The 14,400-nt window shown below is 40.8% G+C and overlaps 1 protein-coding gene across 1 annotated transcript in view; it reads right to left on the reverse strand.

Annotated features, from left to right (window-relative positions):
• Window positions 1–14,306: 14,306 nt before the first annotated feature.
• Window positions 14,307–14,400, reverse strand: part of NPSR1 (neuropeptide S receptor 1) — a 54,937-nt gene continuing 54,843 nt past the window's right edge. Inside the window, exon 11 of the mRNA XM_010171654.2 lies at window positions 14,307–14,394. Within this exon, the coding sequence (XP_010169956.2) occupies window positions 14,307–14,394 (88 nt within the window). The remainder of the gene's footprint in view (window positions 14,395–14,400) is intronic.

A 14,400-nucleotide genomic window follows, 5' to 3' on the forward strand; every position in this document is an offset into this window, starting at 1 on the left:
TCACGTTGGGGAAGTGTGAAGTGGCAGTGAGGTGTGACTCTGTCTCTGTTTTGCAGGCTAGTCAGAGAAGGGTCTTACCTGGTGCATCCATGTCTTGGTTCGTTTTGTGTGTCTAAGGGGTTGAGACTTTGGCAGGATACCCGCTATGTGTGACTGAGGCAGGAATTTGAGTAGCATGTGGCATTTTTTCCTGGTACCTCCAGTTTTGTGTGAGGTAGAGGCGTCTCGTTGGGCTTGCCAGGGTGCACGTGACTTTGCACTTGGATTTGTGCACCTTTGCTGTGATTCTGGTACAGATTTGATCTGTCAGGGCTGCTGCAGTTTGGATTCCCACCATCCTCCATAGCATGTCTGTGCTCTCTCCCTTGCATGCTGACACTAGTGGTTTTCAGAAATTATCTGGCTTGGAACAACCCTAACAAAACCAAATAGTTATCTTTCTGCCAGCCTGGTGGCTGTGGCACCTCACATTCAGATTGGCTTCAGTAGCTGTCAGAAAACCCATTGGCTTCAAACCTTTGCTACCCAAAGGACTTAACAAACTGTGTAAACATAAAAGCTATGTTAGAATGTCCACTCCTTCTTCCTCAACATCTTTGCCTGGTGAGTGTATGGAGGTGTAGGTGGAACTGGCTGCCCTGTTACTGTCTTCTGTGGAAGTAATGAAGCTGAAGAAACCAAAGAAACCCAAGGAAGTGGGATTTATTCTAGCACAAAAAAGAGCTCAGCTCATGTTTTCAAATGCCTTCCACTTGTAGAAATTATGGCCCAGAGAATTGTTAAGTGAGTATGTTGCTAACAGCTTGTTGTGATGGAGGATGCAGAAGTAATTAGGTAAACTCTACCATTCAGAGTTTGGGTGGCATTTGAGAAATACTAAATTAACCTTCAAAATGTCTCCGAATGTCTTGTTTGAGAGGGAGGGGGGGGGAAGGAAAGTCAAAGACATTCAGTCTGGTTAACACTGACAATGAATGAGTGCATGTAAACAAATTCTCTCAAGCATTCATGAATGCATTTCCTCAGCTGCCAGTATTTCATCAGGTAATGAATAATTTCCACATCTGTCTTATTGAACAAAAAATACTGTCATCTGAGCTTGAAGGTGAAAAGGAAGCAATATATTTAAACTAAACCTGGATGCAGTTGAACACAGAGAGGTTAATTAAAAAACCAAAACAAAACCTTGAATGCTCACGACATTACCTTCCTATTCCAATTAGAAGAAATGAAAACAGGCTTAATTCTGTATTTTTGCTGATAGTACAACTTTGCCGTTAGTTTGTGAGATTCCAGTTTCAGACCTTAAAAAACTGAAATGAAAACAGAATGAAAAATTGCTATAGGTTAACTGTTGTGACCACCCTTCCCAGCCTGCCTTGGGCTTGTTTGTCCCGTGCTTGCACTCCCACACATGAGATGCTGATGTAGGTATTTGCCCTTTCAGATAGAGGCTATCTCTTGAGAATGGCTCAAGCACATTGAAGCCCTGGCTTTGTTGATGGAGCCATGGAGGGAACAGATTTTTCTGGGTGCTGGGTTGTCCCGTGTGCTGAGGTTCTCCCAAGGAGCAGCCTGGCCTGTCGCTGTTTGCCTATGGACATCCTGGCATTTAGACAAGGGCAGTTAAGTTTTTCTGAAGCAGAACATCTCAATAGTCACAGTAGACCACATTCACCATGGGAATCTGTTGAATATACTGCCTTCAGGAAGGATTAATGCCCACTAATCCTCCATTCAGGAGAGAAAGACTCAGGTGTTTGCCAAGCATCAATGAGCCAGTTTAGTCCTTTTTTTTCCCCCCACACTGCTTTTTTTTTTTTTAAATAAATCTTCAAAATTACAGAAGCAAATCCAAACCATCACAGTGACTCAGCTGTAGAGCTATAGGTGGTCCACACTGCAGATTAAATTTGCAATTGGTAATACCATTGCGTTGCGCTGTGAAAATGAAAAATTACTCTTTTTCCTACTTGCTGCACAAAAAATACCACATGCAAAGAGTTACATTAAGCCAGAACAACAGTTGTTAGAAGAGAAGAAGGGGAATTGTCATCCTCAGATGGGTTAGAGGTCATCCTCCCCAATCTCCTGTTTTACCAGTAGAAGGATCTTGTCTGGGTTTATCTGCAGAGGAAGAAGGAGACAGACCCAAAAGCAATATATGACAGGGCATTCATTCACAGCTATATGTCACAGGGAATGGAATGTGATTTTTTTTAAATTTAATTAATTTTTTTTTTTTAACCTGGAAATATAACAATCATGATATTTTTAATCTGAAACCCACCCAGAGCTATAGCAACTGTAGGTGCTGTTCTTTTCAGTCAAGCATTGAAGACTTTACAAAGATTTAAACTGATTAAGTGTTAGCGTGGAGTAATGAATTTCAAATACCGATATGCTAATTATAATATTGCATTAACAGTGATTGCCTACAAGTGTGATTGCCTTTCTAATTGAATCTAATGCTTTCTCTTCTTTGAATATGGGACAAAATAGACAGGAGTGTCGAGTCTGTTTTATAGCTCTGTTTTATATCCCTTAGTGATGTCACAACGTTGTCCTCATTCTGACTTTTTCCCAGATAAACTAATGTTTGTGTGCAGTCCTGGTTCATTTTGAAGTCAAAGGCAGAATTTCCACTGACTGCAGTAGGGCCAGGAGATCTCCTTCGAAGTTCTGCAAGTCTCTTGCTACCCAGCTGTGGTCTTGTTCACCCCTTGCTCTGTTTCTCCCTTGTCCTGCTGGGATGAGGTTAGGAGTCTGCTTTACCTTGAGTGAAAATCCTATCTGCTGTTTTCCCTGTGCCACTCCAACGTGTTCTAGAAGATATCTGGGCATTTTATTCCTTTTTATTAGATATAAACATTCAACTTTTTTTATTTTTTTTCTATCCAAACCCAAGGATATAAAAATCAGGTTGGAAGCTGATTTTTGGCCAACCATTACCCAATACAGCTAACTATTGTTAGAAGTGACCATGCAAAGCCATGCAGAATAGAACTCTGTTTTTCAAAGATTTTTAAACTGTTGAACTGTGTTTATAAACTATACCCTTCTCAACTCTGATTAGAAGACATCCAGTATTTTTCACAGTAATTCCCTCCACTAGTTAAACATTTTCACTCTTAAATGTGATCCTAATGTCGGACTTGATTTGTAGACTCCAGCTTTATACCACTGATGTGTAAAGCCTTGCTCCACTAAACTTAATTTTTTTGGCACTGTGCTTTTTCTCCCTGTGAAAGTTCATAAATGCTGTTATTGGTAATCTTGCTCTAAGCAGAAGAGATTGATCTTGACATTTCTTACTGTAGGAGATTTCCTTCCATCCTCAGATTTGTTTATGGCTCTTTTCTGACGGCCTCCCTAAGTTTTGTAAAAGCTTTTTTTTTTTTTTTTGAAAAAAGATGTGATTTCTGTATTTGTCTTTCCCATTGCATGTGGAAGGGTATCAAACAACTCCTTGGTTCTTTTCCCTGATCTCCTTTGATCCCTTGATCACACTGGGTGCTGTGTTGTTTATTCATTATTATTCTCTCCAGTTCCTTCCTAGTCTTGGGCTTTCCAGCCACAGCACCACTTTCTTCAGATAGAGGGGACCTTTTTTTCCCCTTGATGCATGGTTTGGTGTTTGACTGTACTAATACACCTTTTATACAGGACTAATTTACCGAATGTCCTTCTCCTTTTGTGAACACTCAACAAAAATAATAATAATAGAAAAATCTGTGTTTACCTTTTTGCCATCTGTATAGTTTAGCAGAAGTGGTTTCCTTTATATTTTCAAGTCAGCGACGAGTGTACTGAATCAGATCAATATGATATTACTCCATGCTCTTCTTGTTCTGCCTATGGGGTTTAGACTGTATAACGCTTGGTAACAAATTGATTGCAAGAGCCCTGGCGAAAGGACCTTCAGTGGAAGGTGTTTACTCAAAGCCTTCTTTGCCTGCACTGTCCTGGCAGAGGGCACCTGCTGCCAGATCTACCTTTCCTTCCCCCCACACCTGATCCCCATGTTTCCTCCTGTCCCTTGTCTGCATAACAAGTGGAGCTGGAGGATCAGAGGGGAAGGGGATCTCTGCCATCGGTAGAATTTTGTGTGCTCCAGGTTTCCAACATGCTGCAACATGGGAATGTTAGGAACTTAAGGGGACATAATGGAGTGGCAGAAGAAAGCCCTAAATTTGGGGGTTTGATGTGCCAAAATGTCATGCTGCTGTTCTGATGGTAACTGTGGGTTGCAGTAAACAAACTTTCCTGGGCATCATTCTCTACTAGAAAAGTCTTTTTTTCTTTTTTTTTTTTCTTCTGCTCTCCTTTTCAGCAATACTTTAAAGGAATTAAAAGCAGCTTTAGAGCAGAAAGTGCCATTTCTGTCTCTGCTTGCAGGTACGCTACCTGAAATAGTCTGAACCATAAATCACTTTAATAGATAGCAGCAGAAGCTTCACAAATCCTTGTGATTCAAACTTCAGAGGAGGCTAATGTAGCAATTCAGAAGAGGAGGACTGGGAAACTGCAGTCGTGCACTTTGTGCTAGTGGCTGATTGAAAAGATCATGAACTGAATTTAGCTAATCACAAAGATTGTCAGTCAATAGAGCAATGGTTATATGTTTAAAGGGTTTAATTACTCCACTGGTGAACGTCCTGTAGCTTGATAATAGTTTGTCCTTGAGTTAATTATCTGAGTCATATTAGCTTTGTGAAGCAGAGATGGAGTGGTGGGTGGCTTTTATATACCATAGAAATATTAAAATCAGATTACTATATCGTTAATCTTAAAAAAGAATGTCTTGGCAGGGGAAATACTTTCACTCTAAAGCTCACCTTTTGCCTGTGTCTCTTGAACAAACAGCAAAGCAATGGGGCATGCCGAGTCTTTTACCCAAAAGCCTTTACTTTATTAAAATGACAGATGTCAGATTTGGACTGTGGACTAGAGGCAGTGTCCAAGGTTACTAGAAGTGTTCAAGGCAAGGCTGGATGAGGCTTGGAGCAACTTGGTCTAGTGGAAGGTGTCCCTGCTGATGGCAGGGGGGTTGCAACTGGATGAACTTTAAGGTCCTTTCCAACCCAAACCATTCTATGATTCTATGATGCAGCTGGGTGAGGCAGTGTGGAGAGGTGTCCAAACTGACTCTGGACATGAATCAGTGTGGTCAGGGTACTGTAGCCCGTGAGTTCTTGCCTGTAACCCCACACATGCCCAAGAGTGCCATATGGAGGTCTACTCAAATGATAGGCTTGGATGTGTCTTTTGACCCTGAGTAAATAATTCCTGGACTTTTTCCAGCCTTATTTCATATCTCTCCAGACTGGGGTTCAGGCTGCAGCCACCAGCATGTCTTACCAGTAACCCCACAGTAACCAGAGTTTCCCCAGGGTGCAAAGAGAAGATGACAGTGACTCCTCAAGCTTTTCATGAAGACCCCAACACCTGTGAAATACTCCAGATCCACTTTTGAAAGTCTGTGATTCTTGTTTACACTCTGAGTGCAGGATAGCAAATTTTATTGAGTATAAGATTTTTTTGTCCTTTGAAACAGGTCTGGTGGATTTTGTGCTGCTTAATCCCAGTTTGGAGTGGGAAGGAGTGAAATTCAGCAAAGTTCTTATCTCAAGTAGGGAGAAGCTTATGTTATATCTTAGATTGCCTTTAGTTCCTATAGGTGTGACTCTAAGCATACTCAGTGATCCAGGAATTGCATTGTACCACTGCTGATCCCATAAAAAGATATCAAGAACATTTAAGGTTCATGCCGTATTCTTGCTGAGATTTGTGCCCCGTGGCATCACCAAATACACTCTGTTTCAGGACTGTTGGTATTCTATGATTTTTCTGTCTGTAGCATAATTTTAACCCACTAAACTTCAGCTGGGTATCAGGGCAGTCTTTCAAGAAATAGGAATGACCTGTGCTTCTAGGAAGCATTTGTTTCGTTTCCCCCGCCACCCCCATCACCATTTAAATGATTCCTCCCATCCTATTCCTTAAGCTTTTCTTAGATAATTCTATGTCAATGCTCACTATTTTCTCTTAGCATTTTGCCTGGCCAACCCAAAAAAGTCTCTGCAACCTATTTTTTTTAAATGTCAGTTTGCTTTGAGGTGGCAGTTAAATTGGCTCAGTCCTGCCCAAAATAGTAAATATAAACATGTTAAAATGGGTCTTCTGTTCTCCTTGAACAGAGCCTGATCAACTCCTACTGAAACCAGCAAGAAGAATCTTCCTGACTTGTCATAGGGCTGGATTGATCTACCAGTAACATTTATTCATCACCCAACAGGCCTCCTCCGACAATGTGAACTGAAGTTCATGCTGCTTTATCTACTAAAAGAAATTAAATTGATTAGATACTTTCAAAATATAGCAGCTTAATTGCCTTCAGGCTTTTGCAAAGTCTCCAGCTGGGTAGACTACTAATCTTCTGCAATTATTCTCATAACTATAAAATGATAATTATGCCTGTTTTCTGATGATTGATCATGGTTCAGAATAGCTCACACGTATATTCCTTGATAGATGGATGCAAGCCTGATCTAAAACCACTGTATCTTCAACGAAAGGTGATAAGGCCCTACTGAGATACATGAATGGAGAATCTGAGTCAGAATATTAAACAGGTTCAAATGTGTAATGCTGGGTTCCCAACAGGCCTCTTTTGATATCTTAGTGAGCCCCTGTGTGAGCCATATCAACAGTATGCCTACGTACATTGTTAATTAGATATCTCGCCTACCTACATTGTTAATTAGGCATCTCACCCACGTGTTTGGGACTTGAAAGGAGCGATTACTGTAGTCATGTAGCATGGTATGTTACAATGATTCTTGCCTATCAGGCAATGCTCTTTTAGAAAACTGAGATGGAGCCACATTACTCCTCTTTGTCTCTTGGGTTAAACTCACGTGAAATGTCTTTTTTTTTTTTTTTTTTTCTCCTTAAGGATGCAAATATTTTTCCAGACTCAATAAGAAGTCCCAAACCACATAAAAACCTTGGTATGGGAGGGAAGATAGACTGCAGAGGAGTGCAAAAGTGCAAAAGGGAGTTGTGAGATGAGTCTAAGGGGTTCACCACCACAGGGTGGATGCTGGGCACCATGCGGGAAAAGTTGCCAGGAAGCCTCTCCTGTTGGAGCTGTTCCCAGCTGAATGAGTGAATATTTGATTAGTACCTGGCTTGTATAGCCCTGGGGTTTTCAGATCTGGGAAGCTATGTCAAGACCTTGCTTAAGCACATTCCCTAACTCTGTGGCCATGACCATGGCTGTGCTGAGGTGCCTCCATCTTCTGTTTGATCCAGAAGATATTGTCTATGTGCAAAAACCTTCAAAATAAAAGTTTTCTTGAAAATAATAATTTGCTGCAGGAGTTAGTTTGACAATAAATCTTCCCAGATGACACTACACCCTGTCCCATGGCACTAACCACATTAACAGCCTGTTCTTTTGGGGATGTTCAGGGAATTGCCAAGTATTCCTGAAAGAGTGACAGCAGTTGACTTTCCTCTATGAATTATCGCCTCCTCATGGCATTTTATAAACACCACAATGTGGAGTTACCTTTAAATTGTTGTTTTTGTGCCATATCAAAACTGAGCATGCTTCTTCCACTTACCTGATATCTATGCAAATCAGTAATTCCCTTGTCTAGGTTTTTAAAAACTCTCTTGGAGTAATCTTCCTCTCCCAAATGAGGAGATTAAGCCATGGGCTCCAAATGGGACTTCGTGATATTTTCCTTCTTGATCACTTTAAACTCTTTTTTCGCTCTATGGTAGCTTCATAAAGTACCTTTTAGCATGATCAAGGGAGTCTCACTTCTCTTTAATTTTCTGTGTAATGCATTTAAGGGACCCAAATCCTTTAAGTCAAGGACATTTTGTTACTTTAAAGCTACAAGAATTTTTCCCTTTGGCATTAGTCTGTACAGCCCAGGAGGTGCAGTTTTCCAGTCACACCATGCATAAATGTATGCCCAATTACAGGCTCTTAAGCACTTATTTGTAAAACCTTGAGCACATGTGAAGGTAGTTGAGTGGCAACCCAGCTACAAGGTGAGTGGCCCTGGATTGTCTGCAAGCTGCCAGCATGGCTGTAGGCTGCTGCTCCAACATGATGTTTTGATGCGAGATCGAATGTTGTGAGCCACAGTGTCTTGGGCAAAGAGGAGAGAGGATTATACTTCAAAGAGTAATGCTTGTATAATTCTGCTATCATCAGTATCGATCTCAATCCGAAAGCCTGAACACAAGCAAAAAGGTCAGCTGCTACTTCGCACTTTTCTGAAACCTGTGATGTGAGTTGGTAGGGCAGGGGTGGGGAGGGCATTGCTTGTGCCTGAAAGCTCATTTGCTTTTACAGCTCCATCAGAGCTTGACTTAAGAATATATTCTATCTCCAATTAAATGTCCTCCACTGATACTTTTCATATTAGATCTCCTCGCTGCACTGTTCCAATGGCATGGCCGTTAGCACCATTCAAAATGAGAGGAACTGGCTCCTGATCTCCTTGAAAATCTTGCACAGAAAATTTTGCCTTGCCTTGCATTTAGATCTCAATGAACAACCATAGCACAAACTAGGAGAGCTCTGTTGGAGCCAAAAAGCTTGTTCCTGATCCGTGCAATAAGGTCTGGGCAGGCTGATCATTGTGTCTGCTGAATTCATTCAAATTTATTCATGGTGTGATTATTCCAGGGGACCAAGTTAGTTGCAGACTTACCATGTATTTTAAGTAGTTCTCTCTTTTCCCTCCTTTTCCCATTGACATTCTTGTATTAACAGACAGCTGTCCATTTTTCCAGCCCCCCCTATAAGCCAAAATCTCGAGTTGTTCTTTTCCATGTTCTTTCTCTTGTTTTGCACAGAAGTCTCAACAAAGGACAACAGTGATCCTAGCAGAGCCTTAGCTCTTCTGACAAATGCTTCACCAGATAAATGTTGGGATCATGTTATCCCCCTGACCCCCACCAGCTGTGTTGTTGTCAGTAACTGGGCATTGTCTGGCCAATGAACCCCCTCAAGGCTTCCTTTTCTTCAGCTATTTCCAACTAACGAGATCCCAATTTATAACAGAATTTCTTGTAATTAATGTAATTGATTATTAGCACACAGCATGGTACATTTCACTGCATTTCTGCTATCAGGGTTCTGAAGATCACCCAGTTCTTTCTACGTGATGCTTCAGACTGTTCATTTTTATTGAATTATTAAAGATGCTGAATTTTATCCCATTTTCATTTGCCTCGCTTGAGTCTAAATTAACAGTTAAGCTTCTAATTACGTACCACTATAACCAAACTCAGTCTGTGGAATCGGCGGTGTCTATTTGTAAATTCATGTCTGTGTTTGTATGCCTAACCCTCTACCCCCATATTTTATGCATACTCAGAATAAGATGCCATCAAACTTGACAAAAGATTATCTGATGAACCATTCAGCTATAACGCTTATCTAAATTGAATACTGTGTAAAATAAATTACAGTTTGCTAAAGAAAATGAAACATATTATACCATGTAATAAAAACTGCTTTTACTCCCCAAATCAATCATGTTTCCCAAGGTTGATGAATAAACTGAAATCTCTGCTCTTGTAAGCACCAGGCTCTGGGTTGGAAGATAGAGACAGATAGCTTCTGCACTGCTTTATATCTGTGGAATGATTCCTCTCTTGAAAGAAGGCACTTGTGCCCATGTGTTTTTCTGCAATTTCTTTCTTTTGTAGTTGTTTTGTTTCTGTCAAGTATTTCTGAAGAGTACATGTGGTTCTCATGAGGGGTAAGGTGAAGTGGCAGGAAGCGTGATGCCTTCTAGGTTCTTGTCTGAAACAAACCTGCACAAACAGCGAGGTTGGGCTTTCTGAAGGGACACAGGACTCGAGGCATCTTGCCAGCAAGTGTGTTCCTTGTAAAGAGAGTGCCAAAAGACTATTCTTAGTTTTCTCAGGTCAGAGTTATCCCAAAGGGCTCATGTCTTGAGAATTCTCTGCCAAAGTCACTTTGGAAATGTTACTTTTTTCAGTTGAGTCATTTGTCCCTATGCTTTCAATAGGGGCCTGTGGTTTGAGAGAGGATTTTCTCAATTTCTTGCATCTTATAGTGTCAAGAAAATATGAAATATTAATACATGTAGAGCTTTCTAGTATTCAAATGGCAGGACTTGAACTAAAATAAATACTAGACTTGCTTTTACTTCTGCTTATGTGTCCTTCTTAAAAACTGCTATCAGTAGGGATATGATGCTTGCAGTACTCTAAAAACACAATGTGTAAGTTCACTTCTGTAATGGCATTTATGTGCCTGATTCCCACTGAAAGAATTAATATTTAAATATCTAGGTAACTTGTAGAAAATCATCCTGTATCATATCAAAAGATATAATTATTTTTCTGTGAAGATCTCTTTCAAAAAAACAAAAACAACAAAACAAAACCCCGAAACAACCCCAAACCTACAAAAAAACAGGCAGTGGCTACCTTTTTTTTTTTTTTTTTTTCTTTTTTTGACTGGAAATGTCTGCACATCTAAGCACTTGATCAGTAGCATCCAAGAGGATGCAAAATGTCTCTAGTTAGGCTTTTACTTTGCTATTCTTCCCTGGTTACAATGTAGAATATTTCACTGCGTTATTAGAGTATGCCTACCCAGTGATTTGGATGTTAAATTTTGCTGTTTGCATTAGGTTTTTTTTTCAAAGTAAAAATAAAAAAGGAGACTGAAATTTCAAAGGCAAAACAGAGATGAAAGACAAAAATACTGCTTTACACTTTTACCAAGAGAAGAAAATTTGCACTAAGAGAATTGAACTTGAAATTACATCAAAAAATGTCCAGGAGCAAGTTAAATAGCTTTCTCTTTCAGATTTTATTTGAACATCTCACAGAAAGCACACGTTTTCTGTTCTCTTGTGTTAATGTATTAGTTTGAAAAGTATCCTAGTCCTATGCTGTTTGATGTGACTTCTCTGAGGGAGGAGTATTTTATTTTTTTTTCTTGCTTCCTGGGAATCTATAATCACACGGGACTTTATCATCATACAGGATTTTATGTCCTGACAGTCATACATACAAATATTTCTAGTCACTGTAGGAATGTCAGAAGGATCTCATAGATTCATCTTGAAGAGTTACAGCTGATGAAAAACACAGCTCCTTGGGGGCTGTCAGAGACAAACTGGCTGGGTACCCTCTTCTCATGTTCAGACTCTCTCTGGGCATTCAGACCTTGACACTGACTTTTGCTGCCTCTCCTCATGGGCCTGGGGTCTTTCATAACAACTCTCTCACCATTAAACAACTAAATAGTCAACAGATAAAGAGCATGTTGCAGGCATGGAGTAAGAAACCTACCCAAGTCAAATAAAATTCCCTAAATCACTCTCCCAAGAGACAAAAGAGGGGCATGCAACTGTTTTCCAGACTAATTGTAAAAGCTCAACTTTTTCTCAGTTTCTTGAAGTAGTGCACCCTGGTTTACACCAAAAGTTTGGCTTACGACAAAAGTGTTGGAGAACATAAAAAGGTAGTAAAATCCTGTCTCCTACACAGTAAGAAATGGGGAAAGAAAATCACAGAATGGTCTGGGTTGGAAGGGACCTTAAAGCTCATCCAGTTGCAACCCCCCTGCCATCAGCAGGGACACCTTCCACTAGACCAGGTTGCTCAAAGCCTCATCCAACCTGGCCTTGAACACTTCCAGGGAGGAGCAGCCACAGCTTCTCTTGGCAACCTAGGCCAGTGTCTGACCACCCTCACACTAAAGAATTTCTTCCTAACATCTCATCTAAATCTCCCCTCTTCCAGTTTAAAGCCATTACCCCTCATCCTATTACTCCCTGCCCTTATAAAAAGTCCCTCCCCAGCTTTCTTGTAGCCCCTTCAGGTACTGGGAGGCCTCTATAAGATCTCCCTGGAGCCTTCTCTTCTCCAGGCTGAACAGCCCCAACTCTCTCAGCCTGTCCTCACAGCAGAGCTGCTCCAGCCCTCTTATCATACTGGTGGCCTCCTCTGGACTTGCTCCAGTAGGTCCATGTCCTTCTTGTGTTGAGGGCCCCAGACCTGGATACAGTACTCCAAATGTGGTCTCACCAGAGTGGAGTAGGGTGGGAGAATCACCTCCCTCTAGGTGTGATGAGATAAATTATTTCTTTATTTATTTAAGGGCTTGGAAGAGATACAGACAAAAGTGGTGTGAGGCGATTTAAACTGAAAGGTCATGATTTAAGGAAGGACATCATAGTCATGCCCACAGGAAAGAGGATATGAACAACATGTAAATAGTATATAATATAATAATAATTGAAACAGAAAGACTGTTATTTTGAAAATAAATGGGTAATGACTTCAATTAAGGGTGGAGTCGTACATTTACTCATGCATATTCTTAATTTAGATGGGATAATTCATGTGGTGACCCAAGTGAATAATATGTAAATTTTAGTGAGATTGAGGCTTGTTAAATTTGCAAATCAAATTACTGCTCAGAAATATTATCTGATTTCCAGGTATTAAGTCTGAGAACTCCATTAATTGTTCAAAAGTAGGTAGCCAGTATATACGTATCAAATGAAAAAGTTAAAAAGCACAATCTATGTCACTGTGGGGCTTAAACAAAGCAGTCCACTTCTGGGAAAGTTGTAACAAGCCCACAGGATAAAATATGGTCTAGTTCTTATACACAGTCTACCCAAGGTAGATGCTGTGTGTAGATTCATGGTTTTAATTAAGTTGTTACCGAAATCTAGACATGACAGAACTTCATCATGCTAAAAAGAGAAACCTGACTTGTTTTCCTGAGAATATAAAGCCCCACAATTTTATTTATCTCTTAGGAAAAAAATAATTTTGTAATATAGGCAATTATAAATAAATTTTATTCAGTCCTTATTTTGCAGGGCACACACTCATTGCAAAGGATCATAATAATAAAAAAACTCTTGTTTAAATGGACTCCACTTAAGTAAGAATGCAATTTTTTTTACAGAGAGGAAACAAACACACTTGCCATACAACTCGTTAGATGTATCATCATACAAATACTTTAAGCGGCCTTGAGGTAAAATAAACACTGAAGTCAATATCATCCATTCTTCTGATGAACTTGCAGGAGAACATTTCTCCTTGAGGTTGAGAAATCTGTGGCAGGAGGATGCTCCAAGGGCTAGGGGAAGAGGATGCCCAACTGCTTGGGGTGCTGATGGCTGGTGCTCTGTGGACCCTACAATGTGTTTACAAAACTGAAACATCAACAGATAATTTTTTTCTAAATTTAAGTTGAGTTTTATCTCACTTGGGTCTTTTTACAGCTCTGAGATTGTCTAAACGTGTGTATGGTACCATGAATGATTTAAGCAATGTGGATGATTTACATAAAGTATGAGCCAGGGCAATGCTGCTGTGTGGGTGGCAAGATTGATCTGTGCTGAAGTGACCCATATAGCAGTTGCCCACAGGGTCCCCAAAAGATTGCTCAGGGCCTTTGTCACAGAAGTATGTGAGGTTCTGCGCACATGATGCACCACGGGGTCTGGGAGGGGTTGGCAAATATTTCATTAATACAGTAGTCTGGAAACAAGTGACTGTCCAGATATGTGGTGTGGCAGCTATGTGGGGACCCTGGGATGCCACCAACATGCCAAGGTGGGGCAGCTGGTAAATAGAGCATGGGAAGGGGAGGATGAGCTGCAGGCAGAGTGGCTAGGAGGGCTGGCAGGAGCTGAGGAGCGTGGCCAGGAGAGGTGGAAGGCAGTAACCTAGCCCTCTTCTCTGGGCATCCCTTAGTAAGTGGTTGTGTACCAAACCCAGGTAGAATTACATACAGTGGCAGTTGTGAGTTCTCATTGGAAAAGTGGAAGTGTTTTCATTTAAAGTAGGGTCCCTGCTCTGTAATTACTTGTAAATATTCTTTATCAGTTTTATGAACCGTACGTAGAGTAGATGGCTTTTGGCAACTCCTGAAAAATAGAGAGAAGACTCTGACTAGACATCATTTGCACTGTTGTTTTGGGTTTTTTTGCCATTTGGAGTACATATACATTACAGCTTGCTTGAAAACAGCTGGTCAAGATGAGCCCTCACAAGAGCAGCATGCAAACCCCTCATACTGAGATTGGCACCAGCAGTCTGTGATTGCTGAAGCTGCAATGCTGTTCCAAAATGTGTGGTGCTCAAGAGCAGCGAGGTGCAGGCTCTTCCTGGTCAGTGTCAATTCCCTGCTGGTGCTTGAGACTTGTTGGGGACCTTGGCTTTCCTTGGTACAGGTCCTGGTGTGGCTTCGCAGAGCATTGCTCACACTAGATGTGTTCTGGTTTGGACAAGACCTGCATCTCCTGCCCTCCATCACTCCTGTCCCGGAAAGTTCCCTCAAGCCTTCGTGTTCTTCTTTCC

The sequence above is a fragment of the Antrostomus carolinensis genome, unplaced genomic scaffold (assembly GCF_000700745.2).
Source record: "Antrostomus carolinensis isolate BGI_N321 unplaced genomic scaffold, ASM70074v2 scaffold10887, whole genome shotgun sequence".
NCBI classification, from domain to species: Eukaryota; Metazoa; Chordata; class Aves; order Caprimulgiformes; family Caprimulgidae; genus Antrostomus; species Antrostomus carolinensis.